This window comes from Folsomia candida, unplaced genomic scaffold (assembly GCF_002217175.1).
Source record: "Folsomia candida strain VU population unplaced genomic scaffold, ASM221717v1 Fcan01_Sc011, whole genome shotgun sequence".
In the NCBI taxonomy this organism is placed as follows: Eukaryota; Metazoa; Arthropoda; class Collembola; order Entomobryomorpha; family Isotomidae; genus Folsomia; species Folsomia candida.
Window position 1 is genome coordinate 3,286,081 of NW_019091203.1, and position 24,075 is coordinate 3,310,155.

At 39.1% G+C, this 24,075-nt stretch overlaps 3 protein-coding genes across 14 annotated transcripts; 2 read left to right on the top strand and 1 right to left on the bottom strand.

The window, feature by feature from the left end:
- The first annotated feature begins 212 nt into the window (after nucleotides 1-212).
- Nucleotides 213-10,571, top strand: LOC110854950. 5 transcript variants are annotated; one of them, XM_022103376.2, is made up of 10 exons: nucleotides 213-690; nucleotides 1,068-1,214; nucleotides 1,272-1,383; nucleotides 2,855-2,902; nucleotides 2,974-3,274; nucleotides 3,722-3,865; nucleotides 3,977-4,172; nucleotides 8,403-8,609; nucleotides 9,321-9,497; nucleotides 10,295-10,571. In XM_022103376.2, the coding sequence occupies exons 1-10, from the start codon at nucleotides 345-347 to the stop codon at nucleotides 10,408-10,410; spliced, it is 1,794 nt and encodes a 597-aa protein (XP_021959068.1). In that variant the 5' UTR covers nucleotides 213-344; the 3' UTR covers nucleotides 10,411-10,571. The 5 variants fall into 5 exon arrangements, with proteins under 5 accessions (XP_021959068.1, XP_035711482.1, XP_021959069.1 ...); XM_035855589.1 differs by having other exon boundaries at nucleotides 9,321-9,491; XM_022103377.2 differs by having other exon boundaries at nucleotides 1,068-1,202.
- A 512-nt stretch (nucleotides 10,572-11,083) lies between these two features.
- On the bottom strand, nucleotides 11,084-16,423 carry LOC110854855. The gene has a single exon (XM_022103282.1). It carries the CDS (start codon nucleotides 16,421-16,423, stop codon nucleotides 11,084-11,086), a length of 5,340 nt encoding a protein of 1,779 aa, XP_021958974.1.
- Nucleotides 16,424-17,942: 1,519 nt separating this feature from the next.
- On the top strand, nucleotides 17,943-23,955 carry LOC110854989. 8 transcript variants are annotated; one of them, XM_035855588.1, is made up of 10 exons: nucleotides 17,943-17,960; nucleotides 18,538-18,765; nucleotides 18,856-19,071; nucleotides 19,154-19,265; nucleotides 19,337-19,778; nucleotides 19,848-19,979; nucleotides 20,047-20,251; nucleotides 20,334-20,528; nucleotides 20,836-21,012; nucleotides 21,652-23,955. In XM_035855588.1, the coding sequence occupies exons 2-10, from the start codon at nucleotides 18,549-18,551 to the stop codon at nucleotides 21,861-21,863; spliced, it is 1,908 nt and encodes a 635-aa protein (XP_035711481.1). In that variant the 5' UTR covers nucleotides 17,943-17,960; nucleotides 18,538-18,548; the 3' UTR covers nucleotides 21,864-23,955. The 8 variants fall into 8 exon arrangements, 6 of the variants coding, with proteins under 6 accessions (XP_035711481.1, XP_021959112.1, XP_021959113.1 ...); XR_004835777.1 differs by lacking the exon at nucleotides 17,943-17,960 and having other exon boundaries at nucleotides 17,973-18,765; nucleotides 21,652-21,927; nucleotides 23,332-23,932; XR_004835778.1 differs by lacking the exon at nucleotides 17,943-17,960 and having other exon boundaries at nucleotides 17,973-18,765; nucleotides 21,652-21,927; nucleotides 23,342-23,932.
- Nucleotides 23,956-24,075: the final 120 nt, after the last annotated feature.

The window sequence follows — 24,075 nt, forward strand, 5'->3', positions numbered from 1 at the left end:
AATTTTGCATGAATATTGTGGGGACCATGCATAACTAATCGTAAAATATATTTTAAAAGCTTGAACCCTCTTTCCCAGTATCAAGGGCGCATGAAAATTAACAGATTTAAATGGATGACCATCGTCAAAACTGGCCACATCCTTTTTGCACCACCCCTTCTTACGTGAAAAGAGAAATTCATACCCGAGTCAAGTCTAGCATTGCCCAGAAGCGGGTCTTCTCTCTCTCTCATATGCTGCTTGAGTGAGTAAAATATAAACATTAAAAAAAACTAATTAAATAATTTGTAATTTTACTATTTTTCCCAAAAATCATTAAAACCCCGCTAATTAATTTATTCGTTATGATGGTGGATAATAATCTCTCTCCAGTCATCGTGCTCCTTAAACAAGTCGTAACTATTGATGACTTATTTCAAATCAAACATAGCTCAAAAATTAAAAAGTGTTCAATTTGTGGCTCGTCGCGAGGTCATCGCCACATGAAAAAACAACACTGCTTCTTTCTCCAGCTGATCGTGGGGGCGAATCATTTGTGTCGGAAAAGTCTGCAGATTTGTGCCGCTTGTCGCCAAAATTTGGACCAATTAAGCAACCTGAAGGAGGAAATGGACCAATTGAGCGTGACGATAGACGCGATGGTGAAATTGATCAAGTTGAAGATGACATATCAAGCGGAAATTGCTAAGAGTAAGATAAACGATTCTGGTTTTATATAAGTTAATTATAATTTGGTAATTTGATTTTTAGAGGTTTTTTGGCAAATTTTAAAGTAAGAAAAATATTTTAAAACCTAAAGAAAAAAGCTGTTAACAAATTATGTGCCGGTTAAAAAATTCGTTCGTTATTAAATATTTATTTCATGCAACTTGCAATTTTTTGAACCAATTATGGCATAATGTATGACCGGCTCTTCCCGATTTTTAAGTTTGCTCGCAAAATTTGCAAAAAGAGTTTCTAATGGAAATGACAAATGACCAAACTGTACATCGACTTGTCAATTTAAAAGTGCATAATGCAAACTTTGAAAAATAATGTTCGTCTAACTTAACTAACTGCACTTTCAGATGAAGAGGAAGCATCGAGAACCACGGAACAGGATGAAAATCTTGACGACCTTAGTGAAACCGATGCGAAACCAGTAATTGTGAATTATGAAGATGACGAACTTGATGTTTTTGAGGAGATAATACGGAAACCAGGTGAACGACCAGGTATACATAAATACATATTAGAATATTTAACCTTAATTAATTGGGCACTAAAATTAGAAATCAAACGTAAACGACCTGGGCCCTGGAGCAAGAGAAAGAGATCTGGGCCCGTAAATGTAAAAAAGACCGAAAACACTGAAAATGAGATAAAGCATGCAGCTACGTTAAGGTAGTTGAAATTAAGAATTATAATTAATTTTAAGGTTGATTATAGACAAAGGCTGCATCCATAGTCCGTGATTTCAATGCAATTATCTTATCTCGTAATGTACTCTTATGACATTGCGAGATAGGATACATACGTAGGTGTTTTATTATTAATTTTCAAAAGGTATGTTCCGCACTGTTTCTCACCAAAATTTTGATGAAAGAACAAACTTCAAATACATTTAGGAGGCTGTGATTTTTTCAGCTCTGTGGGTTAGCATAAACACTAGCAATAAATCGGCAAACTTTACCTCGACGGAAAAAATGCTAGATTTGCAAATTAAATATCGTAGTGTGATTTAATTTTTAATGCTGGATGGGCAATACGTGTCGCAGATTTATGATTGAATGCTTAAAATTTACGATGAAAACTGCCCAACACAAAACACAAATTCAATTGGGTTAATAATTTTAAATGATGGCGAAACGAGGTCTCGGGCAAAAAGTCGCCAGGACGCTCAAAATCCGTTTCTTCCACAGAAAGGCTCCGGAAACTAGAGGAACCAATAATGAGAGATCCGCGGTTGAAACTGTCCTATTTAGCAGATGAGATGGGTGTTCCAAAACCAGCAATTTGTTCCATGTTAACTGAAGACTTAGGTATGAAAATGGATTCCGTCCGTTGGGTACGAAAATTGCTTTCGGCATCTCAAAAACATGATCGAGTCGACTTTTGCAATGCCAATTTTAACCTATTAAATGAAGACTTGAACCTGCTCAATATTTTATTAGCTAAATATGGTACCTGAGTTTACTATTATGACCCGGTGACCAAATAATAATTCCCTCAATGGAAGCAGGAGGGGTTGCCACCGCCCGAGAATTGAAAAGTGCAAAAATCTGACAAAAGATTGATGATGACCATTTTCAAGGATATCAAAGGTCCCCTCCTTATAAAATTTATTGCTGGAAATACTACAATAAATGGGGCCGCGTATGCAGGTACCCAGAAGGAGCTGCGTCCTCCGGTTGAAAAGAAACGTGGGGTCAAAATATAGAGTTGGCCTTTTTTTAGATGACAACGCTCCTCCTCATACCTGGCTTTTTGCGAGGGATAGTGCAGACGAAAATCGCTTTACCTGCACAAACCACACCCCGTGCAGTTCAGACTTGACCCTTAGTGATTATTATTCGTTTCGAAACTTAAAGAAAGACATCAGGGGAAAACGGTTTTCGGATGATAGTGATATGAAGTCGTAAATTTTGGCATATTTTCGAGGTAAATTTTAATGGGTTATTGCTAGTGTTAATGTTAACCTACAGAACTGAAAAAAATCACAGCCTCCTAAATGTATTTGAAGTTTGTTCTTTCATCAAAATTTTGGCGAGAAACAGTGCGGAACATACCTTTTGAAAATTAATAATAAAACACCCACGTAATCACCATCAAATTGCGGACTAGTATGGATACAGTAATTATTATTTTTGGACAGCTTTTTAACAGTGGAAAACACTGCGATAAAGGGCGCAGATATGTCGAGGTAGTTGAAATTAAGAATTAATTTTAGCTATAATTAAGGTTGATTATACAGTAATTATTTTTTTTCGACAGCTTTTTAAAAGTAGAACTGAAAAAAGAAAACGAACAAAATGTCGAGAACTGTACATTTTCCGACAATGAGACTGACCAGGAAGGCGGTGCGGATATGATGCTTCCCGAGGACAATGATGATAACAATAATGGCAAATTTGGCAAATTTATTATCGAGGCTGAAACCACGCCAGTTTTTTTGTCATCAGATTCCTCGACGGGGGGCGATTTACCCTCCTCGAATACCTTGGACCTTCAACAAACTGCTCCAATTATTCGACCATCCCCAACAAATATTATTCCACCTTTACCAACCCCACAGGTGCATACATATTTGCTGTGAAAAAATTTATCTATGTAGCTTAGCAGTTAAATTTTTGTCTTCCTTACGAATTAACATGTTTACCTTTATGTAATCTTTTAATTCACAACGAAAAACAAAAGTTGTTCTGTAAGAAATAGTTTAATTCGGGGAGAAGACTAAAGTCCTGAGAAGCAATTGTCGTTTCTCGATTTTCACAATTTTTTCTCCGCGTTGTAAAATCTGTCGCCATTTTGAGCGATTTATTTTCTCCTATGGTAATGAAACCGTCAATTTTATCTAGCTGAAAGTTTGGATATTTCCAAAAATAAGGCAATGCTAAATTTTGGGGTTTTATTAGACTCACTGAATTCCTGCAGCGTTCTTATAATATAACTGAATTTTCTTGGGAAAGGGTTAAATATAAGGAATTTGACGAAATACATATGGACGTATTATTTTTTCTAGAGGGACCGATTCATCCCAGGTTCAGAAGCCGTCTGCCCAAACTGTGGAACACGATCGAGAGATTTGCACGTCTGCGAGTACTGCAAAACTCGATTCTCGGATACCACAAAAATTATCAACATTATAGAATTTAATAAAACAGAGGTAATTTAAAAACCTATTTATTTAAATCGATTATGTACATATGTATGTGCACACGAAATAATTTACATTGTACCACGTGACACTTTAAATTTTAAATAATATTAATTCCAGACAAAAAAAGAAAAGGAAGGCGCAGTACTGAACCAGTCACTTGATGAAATACCCGCAAAGAAATTGAAATCGTCGCTCCCCGAGAACGGGACTGAATCATCCTCAGATGGCGAAATTGTCAAGATTATTGCCGAAAATCTAGTTGTCCACGCATCGGATGGTTCCAGAATTGATAATAACTTTGGTGAAAGTCAAGGTATAAAGTCGTACAGCAAATACAAATCCGAGTGTAATCAGTGTACAATGTCGGTGTCAAGAAATAAATGTCAGATCAGGTTATATTTGTCGTGTCGTCAGCGGCGTAGCCAAGGGGGGGGCTTGAGCCCCCCCAGAGCCCGAGAAAATAAAAAAAATACTTGCAAAAAATTGCAAAAAAATAAAAAAAAATAAAAAAATTAAAAGTAAGTTACGCATAAAGTTATATGTTACACATTTTCGTTATTACTTCGTACCCTTAGTATCTTTGTATCGAAAAATAAATTACGACAGCTAAGAGATTCTAAAAGAGTCGTAAAACTGTACTAAAAAAATCACGTTAATAACAATACGTTTATAAGTAAGCACCAAATGGTTTTCTACGATTTGAATCGGACGAATTTTAAATTGTTGACGCACAAAAATGAAAATATATACAGTTTTGCATTTTCATAGATGCAAGTATTTACCCCTGTAGCGGAATTTTTAACCAAAATCAAAATCATTCAAAATTCAATAACTTTTTCAATTGTAAACTGATTTCAGAAATTAATGAACATTATAAGAAAACTTTCCTTTCAAAAACTTGTTAAAAAGTTAAAATAAGTTAAAGTTAAAAAGTTAAACAATGTTAAAAAGTTTGATATTTTCTGTATTGTTCAAATTTCCAAGGTGGTATGCAAATTTCAAATTTTAAAAGTTAGTAGTAAAGTATTTTTTCTGTTTAACATTGGTAATCGGGTTAAAATTGGAAAAGTTACAGCGTTTCGAAAAATCCTCATTTTTGTTAAAAATTCGGGCAAAGGCTCATTCCATTTGTAAGCAACACGTTTGATCCAGTACCAGAAAATAGAGGTGCTAAACCCTGCTCGCTGGTGGTGGCTGCCTGACCATGTATTTTCCTCGCTTTGATATGAGAACACCACACAACTTCAGCTTTGTCAATGTTCCCGGCCACATAGGAACACAGAATTATTTACTACTGTCTACACAAGAAGCCCATGTTAATTTTACCTTTTCAGAAAATCGCCAAAACTCCAAGACGGACAAAAATCGCGTGAGGTTTTAAGCTTTTTTGTTTGCTCAGGCCCAAAGGCATCGATTGGCTTATCTCACTATAAGCGACTTTTGTCCGTCTTCTCGATAATAGAGTTTTTCAATACATTTCAAATTTCTGATTTTTTCGAATTTTCGAATTAAAAAAATTTTTTTCTATCAATGAATGATCGATTAATGAAATCCGTAAATATAACCTACCCCTTTGAATCTATACTTTGGCTACGAAAGCATTTTCAATGTATTTACAAATTTTCTTTTAACTGCTATATCTTTGCGAAAAAAATTAATTTTCAAACTTTGATTTTTATGATATGTTTTATTTTATACCATGCATCTACTATAAGATTGTGAACAATATCTCAAATATGGTGCGACGACGATCGTGTGGGTTCAGATGGAATGAGTCCAAAGGGGAAACTACGCACATTCAAGAAAACGCAAAAAAGATAGACCCACTTATTGCTGCACACGAACTGTTTAAAATTTGTCCCGTCAAAATCGGAGAAAGCCAGTTCAGGTCTCACCATTATAAGCTCACCGGTTTTATGAAGCTTGATGCTTCGCATTGATTTCTATGGTATTTTACGATACTAAGGATGCGAAGATAAATCTGTATCCCGGCTTTGAATGTCAAGCGTGTGTGAGCCCGTTTAATTTTTCATTTAAATCTTCGAAGCTTTTTTTAGTCAAAAATATTGTAAACTTGGACGTCAAACTTATTATTTGACATATGCAAATGCAAAGGATGTAAATTTAATCCAGTAACATTTTTCCCTGCGAAGACAGTAGGTATTACAGAAGGGTGATTCATTTATTCGTGGAAAGGTTTGATCAGCTTTCTAGCCTACAACCCCGTCTTTTTCTACGCGAAACTTGCTGCATGTGACGTCCCTTATCCTCAACTTTAAGATTGAATCGCTTTTTGCCCGACAAAAAAACTTCCAGACACTTTTCTAGGGTAGTTTTCTTTGACTAATTATTTTAAACGTTCCAAAATGCGCCAAAAATCGTAAATTCAGCGGTATAAAAGTTGTCGTATCACGATGAAAAATTCGAAAAAAACCAAACGGTAAATGTCGGATGACTAAAAAGGGGGTTCTTCATCTTTTATGACAGCAAAACCAAAACCATCGTCGCCCGTTTCTGCGCACTGCTGAATTTTTTCAGCAGTAAGCGGAAAAAAGTTTGTGGTTTCTAAATGCGTAGATCTACATAGGCCATTTTTGCTACAATATTTCCCAAATCAGTTTTAATTAGTCTCTAGATAGTTGTTTAATTGGATTCTAACAGATAGGCCATGCTGCGTTTGGATTTGGGGTTTTACAGCTTAGCTAAATCGCCGAACGGAGTTTTCGGCTTTTTCGGGGTTTAGAAATGGATTGTTTTTCAAAATCTGCACGTGGCGCAAAACGAGGTGACGAACCTGAATTTCAGGAAGCTTTTAACACAAATGATTTTGTTGCCTGATTCTTCTCCAGCGCCATGTAAGCCATCCTCATCACTTGACCAATCATTCTCCTCACCTTTAATTACCTCTCGTCGTGGATAACGACCTATGCCTAGTAAGTCTGGTCGCACAGCAAATTCGTTTGGCTTAAAAAGTGTAATATTTTACATTTCTGGATAACTTGTACCAAAATCAAGTGTTTATACACAGAACTTCCGTCGCTAGTATTTGTTACAACTTTTAACTAGCGTCGACCAATTTACTGTCGACCAATTGAGATTGGCAACCAATTTGCCATGTCAACCGATATATTGCGGCGACTAGTCGTCTATCGACAAGTTGAGATCGACGACTAGTTGTTTTAGCGACCTGTTTTTTGACGACCAATTAGTTGTCGACGATTCGTTTGTCGACCATCAGCAATGGGCTACTTCATTTAACCCGTTTTACGTTGTTATACTCGCTTGCATAATTTGGACAAGAAGTTTAAGTTATCTCGTGAAATTTGAGAATGGTCAGTCTTTTTCTGGTAGGTGAGACTATTTCGGATTAGAGGTGAGCCAGTTGAACCGGGCTTGTTCGTGCTCGGTTCAACTGAGCTTGTTAAGATTTTTTCGAGTCAAGCTTTTTGCGAACCGTGCTTTTGAAAACTGCTGCTCGACTCACCTATTTATATTTTGAATTATTCAGGTCATTTTACATCCTGAGGAAAATTATTACTCACGCATTGCTACAAACTTCCGAATTTTGGATGATTTTAATTTTTAATTAGAATTTACCGCTTCTAAGACCTGCATCTCAAAGCTATGGTGCTTTTAATTAGCACATATCTTCAATCCACCCACAGTAAAAAATTAAACGAAAGACATTGACGGTGTCAATAGTTATAGCTCGAACGGGGGTCAAAAAATGAATGTTACCGGAATAAATTTACACGGTTTATATTAGTCATTAATCTTTGGACTAATTATTCCGATCATGCCATAAGGTCTTTGTTGATGACTAATGGAAAATTTTTTTCAAGTAGAAACTGGTTTGATATTTGGGTAATCTTCAAAATTTTGTTACTAAACCCTTCATGTTGCTCGGATTTTGTCGTAGAATTTTTCCTTGAATGCACAACAGGCTATTGAAGGAACACAAGGTTGAATTTTTTACTGTCCACTAGCAGTTGATACATTTACAGATGTCACGTTTTGCGCTTAAGCCACTTGATACGACCAAACTGTAACCCAAGTTTGCAGACCCTCGTTAATGTGTGGTCCAACTTTTTTATCGTCTAAAAACCGCAGAGACGATCTAAATACACACGATTTACTATAGATACAATAAATTTTTGGGGCGTTAGCATGAAATATGACGTTCTATATTAGTGGTTTTTGACGCTTAAAGCTAAGCTTAACGTAACTATGTAACTATACCCTGTGTTAAAGCGGTGTTAGTGAGTGAGCGTATAAATTTTTCGCCTGAAAAGGGTAATCTAAATATTTTTTTGGCTGGGCCCCCCCCCAGGACCCAATCCTGGCTACGCCGCTGCGTGTCGTGTCATATTTAGCCTAAATGTGGGACAAATATGACATTTAAGTTATGACAGTAGACCAGCGAGAAGTTAAGTAACTTCAACAAAGTGACTTCAAAAACTTTATTTTAAGTTGAACGTTATATATATATAACGTTCAACTTAAAATAAAGTTTTTGCACACTTTTTAAAATTTTTATGTACAGGGGAAGAAGACGACGAAATTCCGGTTCTATCCGAAAAATTGGACGGGAAACCACCCCCTAATTTTTCACCCGACACGAAGGTAACCCTTGAGTGTCGCAGTGTCAGCATCGAGACTTATCAAACTCGAGCAGCAGGTTCGCAGGGCTTTATCCTCGCGACCATTTGCCAGAAGGGGATCGAATTCGCCATGCTGCACACTCAATGCGGTACATTTATTTAGTTGAATATACTCCTCCTTTCCAACTCTCCATGAACCCAAAAGAGCTTCGGGGCGAGCACGTCGACGTCGAAAAAAGGCGTCCAGGCACGACGTCCAAGAATTATGTTAGCCGAGAAGCCGAATTATCCTATTATTTAACACCAGTTTATTTTACTTTGGCGTTCAAATTATTCAATTCGTGTAAAGAATTTGGGTAATTGAATGACTTCTACGTCGAAATAAAATAAACTGGTGTTAAATAATAGGATAATTCGGCTTCTTGGCTAATATAATTCTTGGACGTCGTGCCTGGACGCCTTTTTTCGACGTCGACGTGCTCGCCCCGAAGCTCTTTTGGGTTCATGGAGAGTTGGAAAGGAGGAGTACATACAATTTTTAATAGAATAAACCGTTACAATGGACTCTTTCAAGCTACACCGGGATTGTCTACTAAGTTATCTTAAAGAATCAAGTCAAAAAGGAGTAATCACATGACACTTGTCGTGCAGGAAAGGGGGGGGGGAATTTACTAAAAAAATAAACTTTGTCGCAATTTTTTTTTCTTCGGGGACCATTCAACGGAATGATAAGCACCATGTGATTCTAAATTTTTGGCTTGATTCTTTGATATAACTCGTTAGACAATCTCGGTGTAACTTGAAAAAAGGTTCCATTTTTAGCTGAAAGGTAACATGTGTAAACAAATTGCTCAATTTAGGAAGGCCACCTGTAAAGTGTTTCATACCAATGGATTCCATTACACAAGTTGAAGTTCATCCTTACGCGGTCTCCCTCAGCCTGCAGGGAACGCCTTATCTGGACGAGCTGAGAATGTCGCTCGGATTTAGTAGCAATCCTAAACACGCCAACTACCACTACGATCCACAAAGTACAAGTAAGCCCAAAGAGGGGAGCTTCCGTACTTGCCAATTACAGGCCCTTTGGACATGATATAGTATCTGACAATCGGTAATTCTATGGAGAAACTGTGGGCTAAATATATTGGCTGGCATAGGCAAATTAGCAAAAATGTAGTGCAACCGTCCGGGCTCGAAACCGGAATCTCATCTGAATCGCGCAGAGCGACCTACCTTTGGTCCACGATCACACTGGGTGATTGCTATTGCCTTTTAGCCTGCCGATATTTCCCACCTTATGAAACAATCTCTCTCACAAAACCCATTCCCGACATATTTACCGATCCATTTTCCATTCTGTCCAAAAATGAGCCCTTAACATCATTCTTAAGAAATTATTTATATACCTGCGTCCCAGGCAGCCTTAAAAGCGGGGTTAATGTGTCAAAACGCTGGGAAACTTAAAACTTTCCTAATTTACTGCGCATTTTCCTGTTTTGCAAACAAATATATTTTCCAAACGTGTACACTGGAAGATATTGGCATTTGCAACTTTCATACTACTTAAATTTGTGACCGATGGACGCTAGTTTGGTCAAAATCTGTGAGCATACTTTGGGCATACTTCCATTCTCCGTGCTCCATCGCCACAGTCACTCAAAGGGGTCAAAATCATGCAAATTGCCCTATTTTCACTCGATCAAACAACCCTCGCCCAAAAATTTAGTTTTTACCGCATCAAGGGCGTTCGGAAATTTGGAAGCTCTCCTCCTAAGATTATGCAACTTATTTATTTAAGTTGGATACTAATTTTTATTTTTTCATACATATTTAGATCCCCGTCAGAAGAAAATTACGCTTATTTCCCACGACAGCATGATGGACAGGATGCCCATACTGAAGTTTCTTATCCCCAGCCCAGCTTATACGCTTGACACGGGTCAAATATGAAAAAAATCATCCGTTTGACTGTGAAACAGGGTGTCTTCTCTTACAAAATTGGATCCGTGATAGTTTCATATTGTTTAAAAATATTACCAACCTTGATAATTATCATCTTGCTAAACCCTGTAAAAATAAGAATTCAACAGACGTTGTTGAGAGATAAATAATTAACCACCAGCTAACTTTTCTTCTCAGTTTAAAAATGTGAACTGCGAGTGACTTATTAAGTGAGATAAGTAAACGTGTAAATGTTCAATCAAAATCCTCTCCTTGGAGGTAATTTATTAAATTGAACTAGAATAATGAGAACAGATTTAGAGAGACACATTCAGTACAAACTCTACAATCGCACTTGCACTAAAAAACCAAGAAAAAATCCAATCATACACACGTTCACCACGCTTCCAGAAAGATCCAGAAAGATGATGAAATATCCCCAAACCGGGATACTCGAATAATAAAATAAAATGGGGAAAATGAGACAAAGTGAGACTATGATTCTACTTTCAACATCCTCCCACATCTTTTGTGAGAACAAAAGAGTCTAACAAACAAAAATAACAATGAATGTAAACGTAGAAAGTTCTTAGAAATATAATCTACATTTCATACAACTACTTAAATTATACGTGTAGAATATGAAGCATAATGAGGTAGAAACTCTTCGCACAAATTCTTCTTAGTGCCTTTCGGTATCATCCACTCCAAGTCTGGTTGGCATCTTGACCCGTCGTCCAGCTCGTGTGATGACTTCCTTCTCCTCAAACTTCACCTTTTCCTTCTTCTTTCTTACTGCTTTCTCCATGACCACCTTGGGCACAGAGGGGACTTCAGTGGGGGAGGATACTTCAAGTGGGAATAAGCGTTGGAGGGGCCGTAAGAACTCGTTCGTTGTGGTCTTGACTCTCGCCACCCGCACTTGACCATCTTTCCCTGGATAGAGTTGAATGATTCTTCCCATCGGCCACTCGATCCTCTTCTTGTTGTCGTCTCCGATGAGAACAACGTCGCCAACTTGAAATGAGACTGACCTGTGGTGCTTTCCTCGCTGAACCAGTTGGCCAAAGTATTCCTTCCGGAAGCGATTTCGCAGCTCCACGTGTAAAATTTTCATTTGTTTGTACTTCCTGTTCAGTCCCATCCCAGTCAGGTTCTCAACTTCAGGGCAATTGATCTCCGCAATATCTTGGATAAACATTGCTGGAGTTAGTGGTATGAGATCGTCTTGATCTTCAGTCACCAAAGTCAGAGGTCGAGAATTGACTACTGCCTCTGCTTCGTATAAACATGTGAGAAGTTGTTCGTAGTCCAACTTTCTGTGTCCCAACATTCTCTTCAGTAAATCCTTGACACTTCGGATGAGTCTCTCCCAGAATCCACCCCACCATGCTGCTGATGGAGGGTTAAATTTCCAGGTAATCCTACTTACACGTGTAGCAGACTCGATCTTTTTCCAATCCATCTTCTTAAATAGGTTGTCCGCTCCCACAAAGTTGGTCCCGTTGTCGCTGTAGATAACTGACGGTCGACCTCTGCGGCTGATGAAGCGGAACAACGCGAGCAGAAATGCGTCCGTACTGCTTGCTGAAACAAGTTCCAAATGGATTGCTCGGTAAACGGCGCATGTAAAGATGACGAACCACACTTTCGACCCGTCCTTCAAATACAATGGTCCAGCTAGATCTATTCCAGTAGTCTGAAATACTCTGGCGTTCTTGACACGATCTTCTGGCAAAGGGGCTTGTTGTAAAATGGGGGCCTTGGTGGTGAATCGTCGACAAATGACGCAACTCTTGATAATCTTCCTGACCGCTCTTCGGCCTTGGATTATCCAGCACCGTTCTCGTAACCGTCCCATGAGGAATTGTGCCCCAGCGTGCGCATTGTAGATGTGTTCCTCTCTGATGAGTTGGTCCACCAATGGATGTGAATTCGGGAGTAGCACGGGTTGACGAAAAATGTTGGTGTCATCATTTCGATGGGTGAGTTTGGTCTTGACATGGAGTAAAGTTGAATCTTCATCCCTGAATACACGCAGGCCAGCAATAACATCTTCCGGTACACGTGTAGTTGGGAAAGTTTCTTGCTGGACCAGGATGAATAACTTCTCCTCTGCAGATTCAAGCTCCCACCGTTTCAACTCTCCTTTCTCTGTACTCTTCTTCCGCAGTTTGTTGGCAAATCTGATGATAAGTGCCACTAGACGGACGTTCTTGGTAAATGACGAATAGCGAACGTACCACAAAGATTTCAGGGTATCCACTGCATTCATCTGAATGGACTTCTTCTTGGCTTCGGACATGATTTGTTCTTCGTTTGCTTCACTTGCTTGCAGTGGCCATTCGTCGTCTGGGGATTTGAGCCACCCTGGACCCTCCCACCAACGACTGTCAAGTAGTTCCGACGGCGAACATCCCCTTGATGGCAAATCCGCTGGGTTTAACTTCCCTGGAACATGTCGCCACTCTTCTACACGTGAAAGCGAACAAATTTCCTTCACCCTGTTGCCCACAAAAGTCCCCCACTCGTCGTTTCTCCGGATCCAAGCGAGCGCTGTGGTGGAGTCACTCCAGTAGAATGTAGGGATATCTTCAAATGCCAATGCTTTTTTTACAGCTGAAGTTAAACGTGTAGCAATAGTACATCCCAAAAGTTCAAGTCTGGGAATTGTCACTTTATTGATTGGTGCCACCCTCGACTTCGCTTGAAGTAGCTGGATGAACACTTCGTCTTCTGTTTCGACTCTGATAAACACCGCTGCTGCGTAGGCGTTTTGGCTGGCATCACAGAAGGTGTGGAGTTGTAGATTGTCATGTGTGGATCTGATCGCATACCTTGGGATGTGAATTTGCTCCAAATCCGATGCTTGATTCCACCATGCTAAAAATTCCTTCTTGAGGTTCACGCTTAATTCCTCATCCCATTTCATCTTCGTTTCCCACGTCTTTTGTAAGAGCATTTTGGGAACCAATGTTGCAGGACTCAAAAATCCCATTGGGTCGAAGATCTGTTGAACTTGGGACAGAATTACACGTTTAGTAATTAGTTCTGGCAGATCCACTTTGGGTACTTCTACCATCAGGACGTCTAGGCACTTGTTCCATTTCAATCCCAGGACTGTCGTCATTTCTTGAGGGGTGTGGTCTCCACCAGTCACCAATCCGCACCCGGCTGGGCCGATTCCGGATCCCTCCGCAGAGCCACACTCCCATTGACGCAAGTCCATTTTTGCTTCAGATAGGAGTTGAATGGAAGTTGTCTTGAACTCTTCGTATTCCTCTATGGAGTCTACAGATGTGACACTGTTGTCAACATACATGGATCTTAACAGCTTCTGGGCGATGTCCCTTATTCGCTGGGGTAAATCGGCCGCTCCGAGGTGTAGTGATAAAACTGCTCCCAATAAGAATGGACTGCAGTTGCCCCCAAAAACAACTCGCATATGCCGGAAAACTTGCACTTTCTTCACAGCCACGTCCTCCCACCATAAGAATCGGAGAAAATTTCGGTCGGATTCGTGCACTCCGATCATTTGGAACGCTTTTCGGATGTCAGAGATGACGCCGATTTTCTTTTCTCGGAACCGTAAAATGATGGATGGGATGAGTTCCAGTTCATTGGGACCCTTCTCTAGACAATCATTTAGTGAGGGATTTCTTCCAGTCTTGCATGAGGCGTCAAAAACTGGTCGAACGGGGGTGGTGAGACTCTGTGGTTTAATCACGGCATGATGAGGGAGGTAATGAGTGCCTTCTTCATCTTCTTCATACACGTGTAGTTTCTCCACGAAACCTTCTCTCAACCACTCCTTGAAAATCTGGTCATAGTCTTGAAACTTGCCAGCTTCTTGTAATTTCTTGGTAGTGGACTCCAATCTTCTCATCGCGATTGATTTATTGTCGGGAATGCTCGGAGGTCCGTTTACCCAAGGTAATCGAACTGAATAGCGCCCGTCTTCACCACGAGACACTGTTTCTTGAAAATGTTGTCTGGTTGCTTCCTCCCGTTCAGTTTTCGATTTGACCTGAGCAGGATCGCGGATGCCAAGAGTTTCGAGGTTCCACAACTCAGACACACTAGTTTGACACGACATGAGAGCTGTGGAAAGGACGACTGCGGCCACATTTGTTTCCCCTGGAACTCTCCCACACAGTGTCCATCCTAATACTGACTCGATCGCTGTCAATCCACATTTAAGTTGAACAACACGCCCGGTGACGAGTTGTCCATAGTAGTCACTGCCCACCAAGATCTCGATTTCCGCATTCTCTGATTTGAAATCACTCAAGTGGATCTTCATTGCAGCTAGCTCTTGAATCCATGGACCCTTCGGGACGCGACTTAACTGACCGCAAATTTCCGGCTCATCCATGACGATGAGATTCCTCCCATTCGATCCGTTGAGATGAGTGATGTGCACCTTGTACTTGTTGTGTCGCTGCATATCGGTGACTTGGCCGCCGTATAACACTTTACGTGACCAGCTCTCTCCAATGGGCTTCAACTTCAAATCTTGGGCAGACTTGACACGGATGGAAGTTCCTTGACTTCCATTGTCGAATACGAGTCTTGCTACTTTGTATCCCCCACCCTCATTGTAGAGTCGAACCATTAACGTCTGGAGTAGAACATCTCCGGAGCATGCGTGACTATTCATGGCCATCCCGTTCATTGTTGTTGGTGATTCTGCTTCTGGCGTCTTGTGTCCAGTTTTCCTCAGTGACCAAATCTCTGTACACATTACTGTCTGATGCTTCCTTGAGCACAAAATACACTTGACGGGGGTCCTGCAACTGTTTGAGCGATGGCTAGTGCCGAGACAAATAGAACAGGCTTTCTTTACTTCAATTAGTTCATTCTTGTCTTGAAGATTCATGTTCTGAGCCTTGAAACAGTCAGGGCTTGGATGAGACTTGCTGCAGAAAATACACGTGTATGATTTCTGTCCAGCAAAAAGTCCGGCAGCGGTTGGGATGCTATCTTCATTGTTCTTAGATTTCGCAACTTCCGCCTTTGATCCGTTCTTCTTTTTCTCTTTCCCTGATGATTCATGAATTGCTGTTGTTTCGAATCCAGCTCTGACTAACCTCATCGTTGCTTCATTTTCAACTTCCTCACGTAAAAATTCCATGAGAAAATGAAGTTCATTCTTTGGTGGGACTAGCTTGCTTCCGTCTTCTTTCCGTAGCGGACTGTGATGCCAGGTCGTAAGGGTTTCTTCAGGTAGGCATGATTCCACCATCGGGAAAAGGAACAGGGTGGTGTGCTCTGGCTTGATACCGAGAGACTCCAGGGCCCGTAGCTGTGTCTCCACCTTATCGTAGAGTTCGGACAAAAGTATCTTTTCCTTAGATTTGGCCGTTGCGATGACCAATCTTAATAGTTCACGGACATAAACTTGTTGAAGAAGTTTCTCCTTTCCGAATCTCTCCTTTAGGGCGATAATTGCTTTGGGATAGTTTTCGGCTGTCATTGGGAAGCTTTCAACTAGTCCTCTTGCTCTTGATCCAGTCACCATGCATTGCAGTAGATATTGGAATTTGTCACTAGCGTGAAGTTCCTCATCTTCGTCAATTTTAGAGAATTGAGACCACCACCCTAGCCATTCCTTCAAATCCCCACTAAACTTCTTCAGTTGAATCTTGGGAAGTTTGAAGGTCTTCTTCTGATGTCCTTCAGACTCTACACTGTAGAAACTCGCTGGTGGGCTGGGAGTTTTGCCTCCTGGTCGAAGCACTTTCTCCACTTTGAATCGCGTAGCATGAATCTTGTCTTCATAATCTTGAATGACGTTGATTTCTGCCTCGTATTCGGCATCGGTGCAATCTGCATCTAACATTGCATCTTTAACCTTCTGGTCCAGGTCCCCCACTTCTGTCAACAGCCTCCCCAACTTGTTCAGTTTCAGGTTGAGAACTTCTTGATCTGGTGGGTCGTTTTCCAGTTCTTCATCAATGTCGTTTACGGTTTTTGTGATGGTTGCCCGCAGTGGAGCTCTCCTCCTCTTCAGCCGGTCCATCGCAGCGAATCTCAGTAAACAACAAACCCAAACAGAAAGAAACAATTAGTATATACACGTGTAGAATTCCCTCTCGAACGCTACGACCTCATCAACTCCTGAATGCTCAGAATGGGGCCCTCAAAGAGGCAAATCAAACAACGTGTGATAACTACAACAAACGTCTCTCCTGCTGGTCCTTTGGCTGGGTCTTCTTCCTCCCGCACGGATTCGACAATGCTCTCCTCCGGTACTTGGGTCAGGAAACGATAAATTAAGAAATGATATCACCTGCTAATCCCCCGAATACTCAGGGTCGGGTCCTCAAAGAGGCAAAACTGGTGATATCCGTCGGTGTACTCCTTCCTGCCTCCTCGCCAGGTCAGCAAAGCTCTCACTGGTCACCAGGATGGTCGGCTAAGGGTTGCACCAAAAACAATGTTCCTACAACTTTGTTGATATCAGGAACGACTATCACTTATTCACTTTCACAGACACTCGACTATCACGTCGAGGTCACCACTAATGTTGAGAGATAAATAATTAACCACCAGCTAACTTTTCTTCTCAGTTTAAAAATGTGAACTGCGAGTGACTTATTAAGTGAGATAAGTAAACGTGTAAATGTTCAATCAAAATCCTCTCCTTGGAGGTAATTTATTAAATTGAACTAGAATAATGAGAACAGATTTAGAGAGACACATTCAGTACAAACTCTACAATCGCACTTGCACTAAAAAACCAAGAAAAAATCCAATCATACACACGTTCACCACGCTTCCAGAAAGATCCAGAAAGATGATGAAATATCCCCAAACCGGGATACTCGAATAATAAAATAAAATGGGGAAAATGAGACAAAGTGAGACTATGATTCTACTTTCAACAGACGTACTAAATAATAAACTTATTTCATCAAACCATTTGGCTCATTCCGATAACGGCATGACTGCATGACCTTGTTAATTATGTAGCAATTTGGGTTCAAGTACGTATGCTAACTTTCAATGAGTACATACGTAAATGTGGTAATTTCTAAAGCTGGAAATACTTATAAATAAGTATTTTACATGGAAAACATGTTGATGCTTGTATATATGAAGGTATGTATTTAAGCCCAAAATCTGTGCCCAAAATCCATTTTCCATGTGAATATCTATTTATGCCGGTATAATACAAAAATAATAGATTGTTGCATTGCTACATTTAACAACTTCTCAGAAACTAGTCAATATTTTTACTTTCACCTATTACTGCATTAACTACGAACGCATGGACGCACTCACTCGCACATTTTACCAATTAATACGGTATGGGTACCATGCATAAGCAATTTTAAAATTAATTTTAAAACCGTTAACTACAACTTCCCCCAATATCTAACTTATCAGAAACTAAAGATACTTGCATATTAAAATGTAGGCAAAACTGGCCACGTCCTTTATGCACCGCCCCTTTTTACATGAAGAGAAATTCATACCGAGCCGAGTCCAGAAGTCCCCAGTTTTCATCAGCGGGTCTCTGCTCTCTCATCTGCTGCTTGAGTAAAATTGAAAATGTAAACATTCAACGAATTAATTAATTTTACTATTATCACAAAAATTTACTAAAGTAATAAGTTAAAACTTCGCCAATTAATAATTGGCAACTATCCGTTATGATGGAGTCTATTTCTCCAGTCATCGTGCTCCTCGATCGGAACACGAAACAAGTTGAAAATAAAACTGTTAATAACTTTGAAGCATTTAAAAACCAGTCAAAAATCAAAAAGTGTTCGATTTGTGGCTCGTCGCGAGGTTATCGCGACGTGCCACTTTTTTCATGAAGAGAAATTCATACCGAGTCCAGTCCAGCATTGCCCAGAGCGGGTCTCAGCTGCTGCTCGAATAAAATGTAAACATTTCACAATAATCAATTAATTTTATTTGTAATATTAACACAAAAATTTACTAGAGTATTAACTGATCTATAAAATAGCTCAATTATTATGGAGTCTATTTCTCCAGTCATCGTGCTCCTCAATCGGAACACGAAACAATTCGAATTAAGTGAAACTGTTAATGACTTTGAAATAAAAAATATGTCAAAGTCAAAAATAATTAAAAAGTGTTCAATTTGTGGCTCGTCGTCGCTAGGCCATCGCCCCATGACAAAAAAGCAACTCTGCTCCTTCCGCCAGCTCGTGAAATCCTGTTGGAATCGGAAAAGTCTGCCAATTTGTGACCCTTGTCGCCAACATTTGAACCAATTAATTAAACTGATGGAGGAAATGGACCAATTGACCGTGGCGATGGAGGCGCTAGTGAAATTAATCAAGTTGAAGATGAAATATCAAGAAATTGCGAGGAGAAAGAGCGATTCAGGTTTTTATTTATATATTAAAAGTTTGCAATTACTTAACTACATAAACTTTTACATGGGGAAGTAAAAAATGCGTATTTTTTAAAAATTAGGTCCAGACTACTTGAATGACGAGACGAGCTTATCTTCAAATGAAAAGGAGGAAGCACTGATCCTTGATAAGCATGCGGAAAATCTTGCCAGCGACGACCACGTAAATGATGACGTAAAACCATTAATTCTGAATTATGAAGATGACGACCTTGACAGTTATGAAGAGCAAAGAGTTATTAAGGAAGAGATAATCCTGCCCCCAGATAAACGTCCAGGTTAGACAGAAATGTGTAAATTGCAGAGTATTTCATGCAACATGTAAATTAATTGATCATGACAATTTGCATACTTATGTAGAAATCACATGTAAAAAACCTGGGCCCTTGAGTAAGACAAGGAAGAGAAAACGAGACGATTGCACGGTGCTCGACAATGTAAAGAGTGAGATGAAGGATGAAGATATGTCAAGGTAGTTGCATTTAATTACTATAATTAATAGTATAAGGTTGATTTATTAGAGAATTGTTATTTATTTTACAGCTTTGTAAAAGTAGAAGAAGAAAACGTCGAGAACTGGGCGCTATTCTCATTTTCGGACAATGAGCTTGACCAGGGAGTCGATACAGAAATGATCCTTCCCGACGACAATGTTAACAATAACGGTATCCCAACAAATGCACCGCTACAAGTTGCGCCGTTTACCCTTACCCTGCCAGTTACCCTACCCGGTAATCATTACCAAATCCTACTTGGATCCACATCGTTTCACTCAGTACCAAACAAGCCTTCCGTAACCAGTCCATTTAATTCCCCAGATTTCAGTCAAAACGACCAATTTATTACCGAAACGACGGAAGCTTTTTTGCCCTCGTATTACTCCACGGGCGATTTACACAGTACTTCTTCAGTTCAAACTGCAAAGATCATTCGACCAAATACTATTCCACCTCTGCCAACGCAATCTGCACATTTATTTACTTTGGTGAGGAAATTAGTCTACTTTAAATCTTAGAAATTTGACAAAATACTTATGTAGGCATTATTTTTTTAGGGAAAACGATTCATCCCAGATTCAGAAGCCGTCTGCCCAAACTGTGGAACGCGTTCGAGAGATTTGCATTTCTGCGAGTACTGTAAAACTCGATTCTCGGATTCTATAAAAATTATCAATGTTAACGAAATGGTTGTAATTTGAAATCATTTATTTAAAGTGACATTGTATGACTTGACTTTTTCAATTTTAATTCCAGCTTGAAAGGGCAATGTGTACGGAAAACTGGAAATCATCGCTTCCTGAGAGCCGGACTCGAACTCAATCATCTTCAGAAACTGAAGAAATCGTCAAGATTACGGTACCCCGAAAGTCGCGTCGCAATGCAGTCATGGACGAAGCATCGTCGTCCAAACAAACTTCCGGAAGTGGCAACGAGGACAATAACGATGGTGAAAGTAAAGGTATAAATTCCAACAGCACAAAAAAAATGAGGAAGTACATATGTACATACGTTTATATTTTTTTTATATTTACCGAATGAAGGCGACGAAATTCAGGTTGTATCCGACAAATTAGCACCAGCACCATCTAATTTTTCACCCGACACGAAGATAACCCTTCAATGTCGCACCATCAACGTGGGGACTTATCAACTTCAGGCTGCAGGTTTGACTGGCTTCCTTCCCGTGACCATTTGCAAGAAGGGGATCAAATTCGTAATGCCGCACACTCAATTCGGTACATTTATTTAATTGATGTTACAATTTTAATGAGCGTATGCATACTCAGGACAACGTCTTATTTCGCATCGCAACGTACGTAGCAAATTTTACAAACATAAAAAAAAATTGTCCTGATGTGATTCGCGATCTATGATAGAGATTTGCAAAAAAAATCATATTTAGAGAAGTTTTGTTACATAAATTTCACACAGCTTCGCAAGTTATGTTGCTATACTAAATTTGCGAGATATGTATATATGCGAATGTTGACGTGAGTATGCTAAAAGGTAACATGTGTAAACTGTTAACGTTATCCAATCTAGGAAGGAAAGGTGTAAAGTGTTGCATACCAATGAAGTCCATTACCCGATTTAAAATTCATCCCCACATGGCCTCCCTCACCATGCAGGCAAAATTTTATCTCGACAAGCTGAGAAGGTCGCTAGGATTTAGCGACAATCCTGAAGACGCCAACTACCACTATCATCCTCACAGTAAAAGTATGTCGGTCTAATAAAGGCAGCTTCCGAGGTGTCGGTCGTGTCCAGGGTGCCCGCCATGTTTTTGGAATCTACATAGAACCCAAAATGAAGGATCGGTTCATATTTCCGTGAACAACTTATTTTTGGCTGATGGAAAATTTTAAAATTTTAATTTTCCACCAACTTCATAACTCGCAATTTCTGTTGCATTTTCACAATTTGATGCCTAATATGATCACAAAAGTCGAAATTCTAAGAAAAACTTACAAACCACAATGTCCTAGAGTTTTGCAAAAACAAAATCTGTTTTTGTTGTTTTTGAATAATTAAATCTTCTGAATAATTTCCGTTCGAAGTGCAAACTAAAGATGAATTTTTTGTCATGATTTTAGTCAAGACTTGTGAAATTCCGTCGAGGATTTCTATACTTATGGCGGTTTTAAAATTATAACCATTCAAATTTGGCGAATGTGGCGCCAAATATGAGTTTTGCACTAAAATATGAATGAATCCTTCATCTAAAATCCCTTCAGGGTCCTAGTAGATTCTAAAAACAGTGGGTACCCTGAACACGACGGGCACCTCCGAAGTTTCCCTTGTAAGATTATATAACTTATTTAAGTTCAACACTAATTACTATTTTTCATGCATATTTAGATCCCCGTCAGAAGAAAATTACACTTGTTTCACACGACAATATGAAGGACAGGATGCCCGTGCTAAAGTTTCTCATTCCCAGCCCAGCTTATACGCGTTATGCACGTCATAAAGTCAGGGGGGTCCAATCCGGAAAAATCATCCGTTTGACTGGAAAGCCTAATAAAACCCGGAATCTAGCTCCAGGGGCGGGCAGTTGCCCGGGGGAATGAGGCGCCAGTGATAATATTATATTTTAAGTGATTTATTTATAGCATACAGTGGCGGGTAAACCGGGTATGTGACATTGGTGACACCTAGGGGCCCCCGCGCAGCGGGGGCCCCCAGGCCGGCCGTCATCTCGGTGCAGTGCCAGGTAAACGGGGAAGGTGAGGTATTTGTGACGTAGAGGCCCTCACGCAGCGGGGTCCCGCATGCATAGTCTAGGGTGGGACTATACGTAAATTTTTACAAGAATTGCCAGCGAATTTCTAAAATAAATTCACTGATACTACGGCAATGCAAATATAAGAATTAATTGGTGGTATGTACTCATGTTCCAAGTAATTTGCGAAACCCCGAGCAAGTGGTTAAGCAGCTACATATATACGTAGATAAAGTAGACATAAACGAAAAACGTACTATTTAAGGGCTCCAATAATTTTTGCACGTGATTCCGCAAAATCTGTTGCCAGATAAATAATTTTTAATAAAATTGGGGGCCCCTTGACAGGCTAGCCAAATTACACGATTTTTAACGTATTCCTGCGAGTCATGTTTTTGTGCATACTTATTTGGTCAAATAAAAAATAATTTGCTCTGTTTAAATTATAACATTTCTCTCAATCTATTCTTTAATCGGTTACTCGGGTTGCGAATTCTTGGCTTCCCGTCTTGCCGAACGAAAGTCAGATTAACTCTTTGCAAATAATGTAATTATCACCGTCAAGCTAGAACTAATAATTTAATTAAATCGACAAAATTACGTGTGGCTGCTAACTTAACTCAGGCATGCTCATGACATTTTCACCGAACTAACTTAAAGAATATCTTTAAGTTATTCACTCTCATAAATAAATGAGAGAACCCGTATTTTGCATTTAGTTGAATACGAGTTTTGCCACCCGTGAAGGAATTTTTGATTATTTTCAGCGTCTCATCATGAGTTGCTCATGACTTTTTAAAAAACTGCAGCATTTCAAATTTTAAACAAATTTCAATCATTGAAGTACACGTTTATTCAGAATTACATTATATAACTTTACAAAATTTCCTTCTCAAAAACATCAAATTTTCAGTAATTTGAGTTTCTTTTGCATTTCCTAAAATTGTCAAATACATGAATGCAAATTTTAAATATCAGACGAATTTAGAAATGTATTTTCCTAATTTGAGGTAGGTAATTTTTAGAAATCCACTTTTTAAACTTGTCATATCGGCTTGAAATAAGAAAAGTAATAGGGTTTTGAAAAATCCTTAGTTTGACTGAAATTTAATTAAAAATTCCGCCACATGCGAAAACAAGCGCATTAATAAGCAAAACTGTAGGCTTCTTTGTTGCTGAGCAATTTAAAATTAAAGTCGAAGAAACCCAGTCTGCACATTGGTTAGTATACTAAATAAATCATCACGAAAAAGTCACCTAGGGGCCCCTAACTGGCTATACCCGCCACTGATAGCATAATTGTTAATGTTTATGAGTAACTACTAGTTACTAACTAGTGAAATGTAGAATTAAGTGTGCTAAATATGATGATGGATTTCTGACGATTGATTTTTAAGTGTGCGAGTTTATGTAAATCAACTTCATTAGAACAACGGTTTGGTTAAGTTTAAGAGGATAACATTTAGATATTCACTATTTTTGTATTGCAAATACATACTTGTCAATTTTGTTTAATTTTTCAGAAAAAAACAATTCAATAATTTTTGATAATTTTAAGCTTCGACATTTTAATTTTAATTTTAACTACATTTTCCATGCACTTTCCATAATTATCCATATTTCCTCTTTCTATTTCCAAACATGTCACTCATTCTGACAACTGCGTATGTAACTGCATGAGAGTGTTAATTATGTCGTAATTTGTGTTTAAGTGTGATACATATAAACGCTTAGATATGTCAACTTTCAATAAGTTGATACATAAGTTTGGTAATTTATAAAACTGCAAATACTTAGTTTCATTATGCAAAAAAATTCGATGTAAAACATGTTTATGCTCGTATTTAAGCCCAAAATTTATTTTCCATTTGGGTATTTCTGCCGGTAATAAAGAAATTAAAGAGTCTTTAATAGAGACTGTTGAATTTCTATATTTATCATCTTTCTCAGAAACTATTCAATATTTTTACTTTCACTTACTTATGTAAAGAGGAATTGTTGCATTGCAACAACTGCTCAAACACGGTGGGGGCCATGCATGCATGATGCGTACTGAACTA

Bases quoted from the DNA above. Each gene is read 5' to 3' on its own strand.
- LOC110854950 (XM_022103376.2), top strand. From the start codon at position 345: ATGATGGTGGATAATAATCTCTCTCCAGTCATCGTGCTCCTTAAACAA. The intron at 1,215-1,271 runs GTATACATAAAT...CACTAAAATTAG, and splicing joins GAAACCAGGTGAACGACCAG to AAATCAAACGTAAACGACCT. The intron at 3,275-3,721 runs GTGCATACATAT...TATTTTTTCTAG, and splicing joins CACCTTTACCAACCCCACAG to AGGGACCGATTCATCCCAGG.
- LOC110854855 (XM_022103282.1), bottom strand. From the start codon at position 16,423: ATGGACCGGCTGAAGAGGAGGAGAGCTCCACTGCGGGCAACCATCACA.
- LOC110854989 (XM_035855585.1), top strand. From the start codon at position 18,390: ATGGAGTCTATTTCTCCAGTCATCGTGCTCCTCAATCGGAACACGAAA. The intron at 18,766-18,855 runs GTTTTTATTTAT...TTTAAAAATTAG, and splicing joins GAGGAGAAAGAGCGATTCAG to GTCCAGACTACTTGAATGAC. The intron at 19,980-20,046 runs GTTGTAATTTGA...TTTTAATTCCAG, and splicing joins TTATCAATGTTAACGAAATG to CTTGAAAGGGCAATGTGTAC.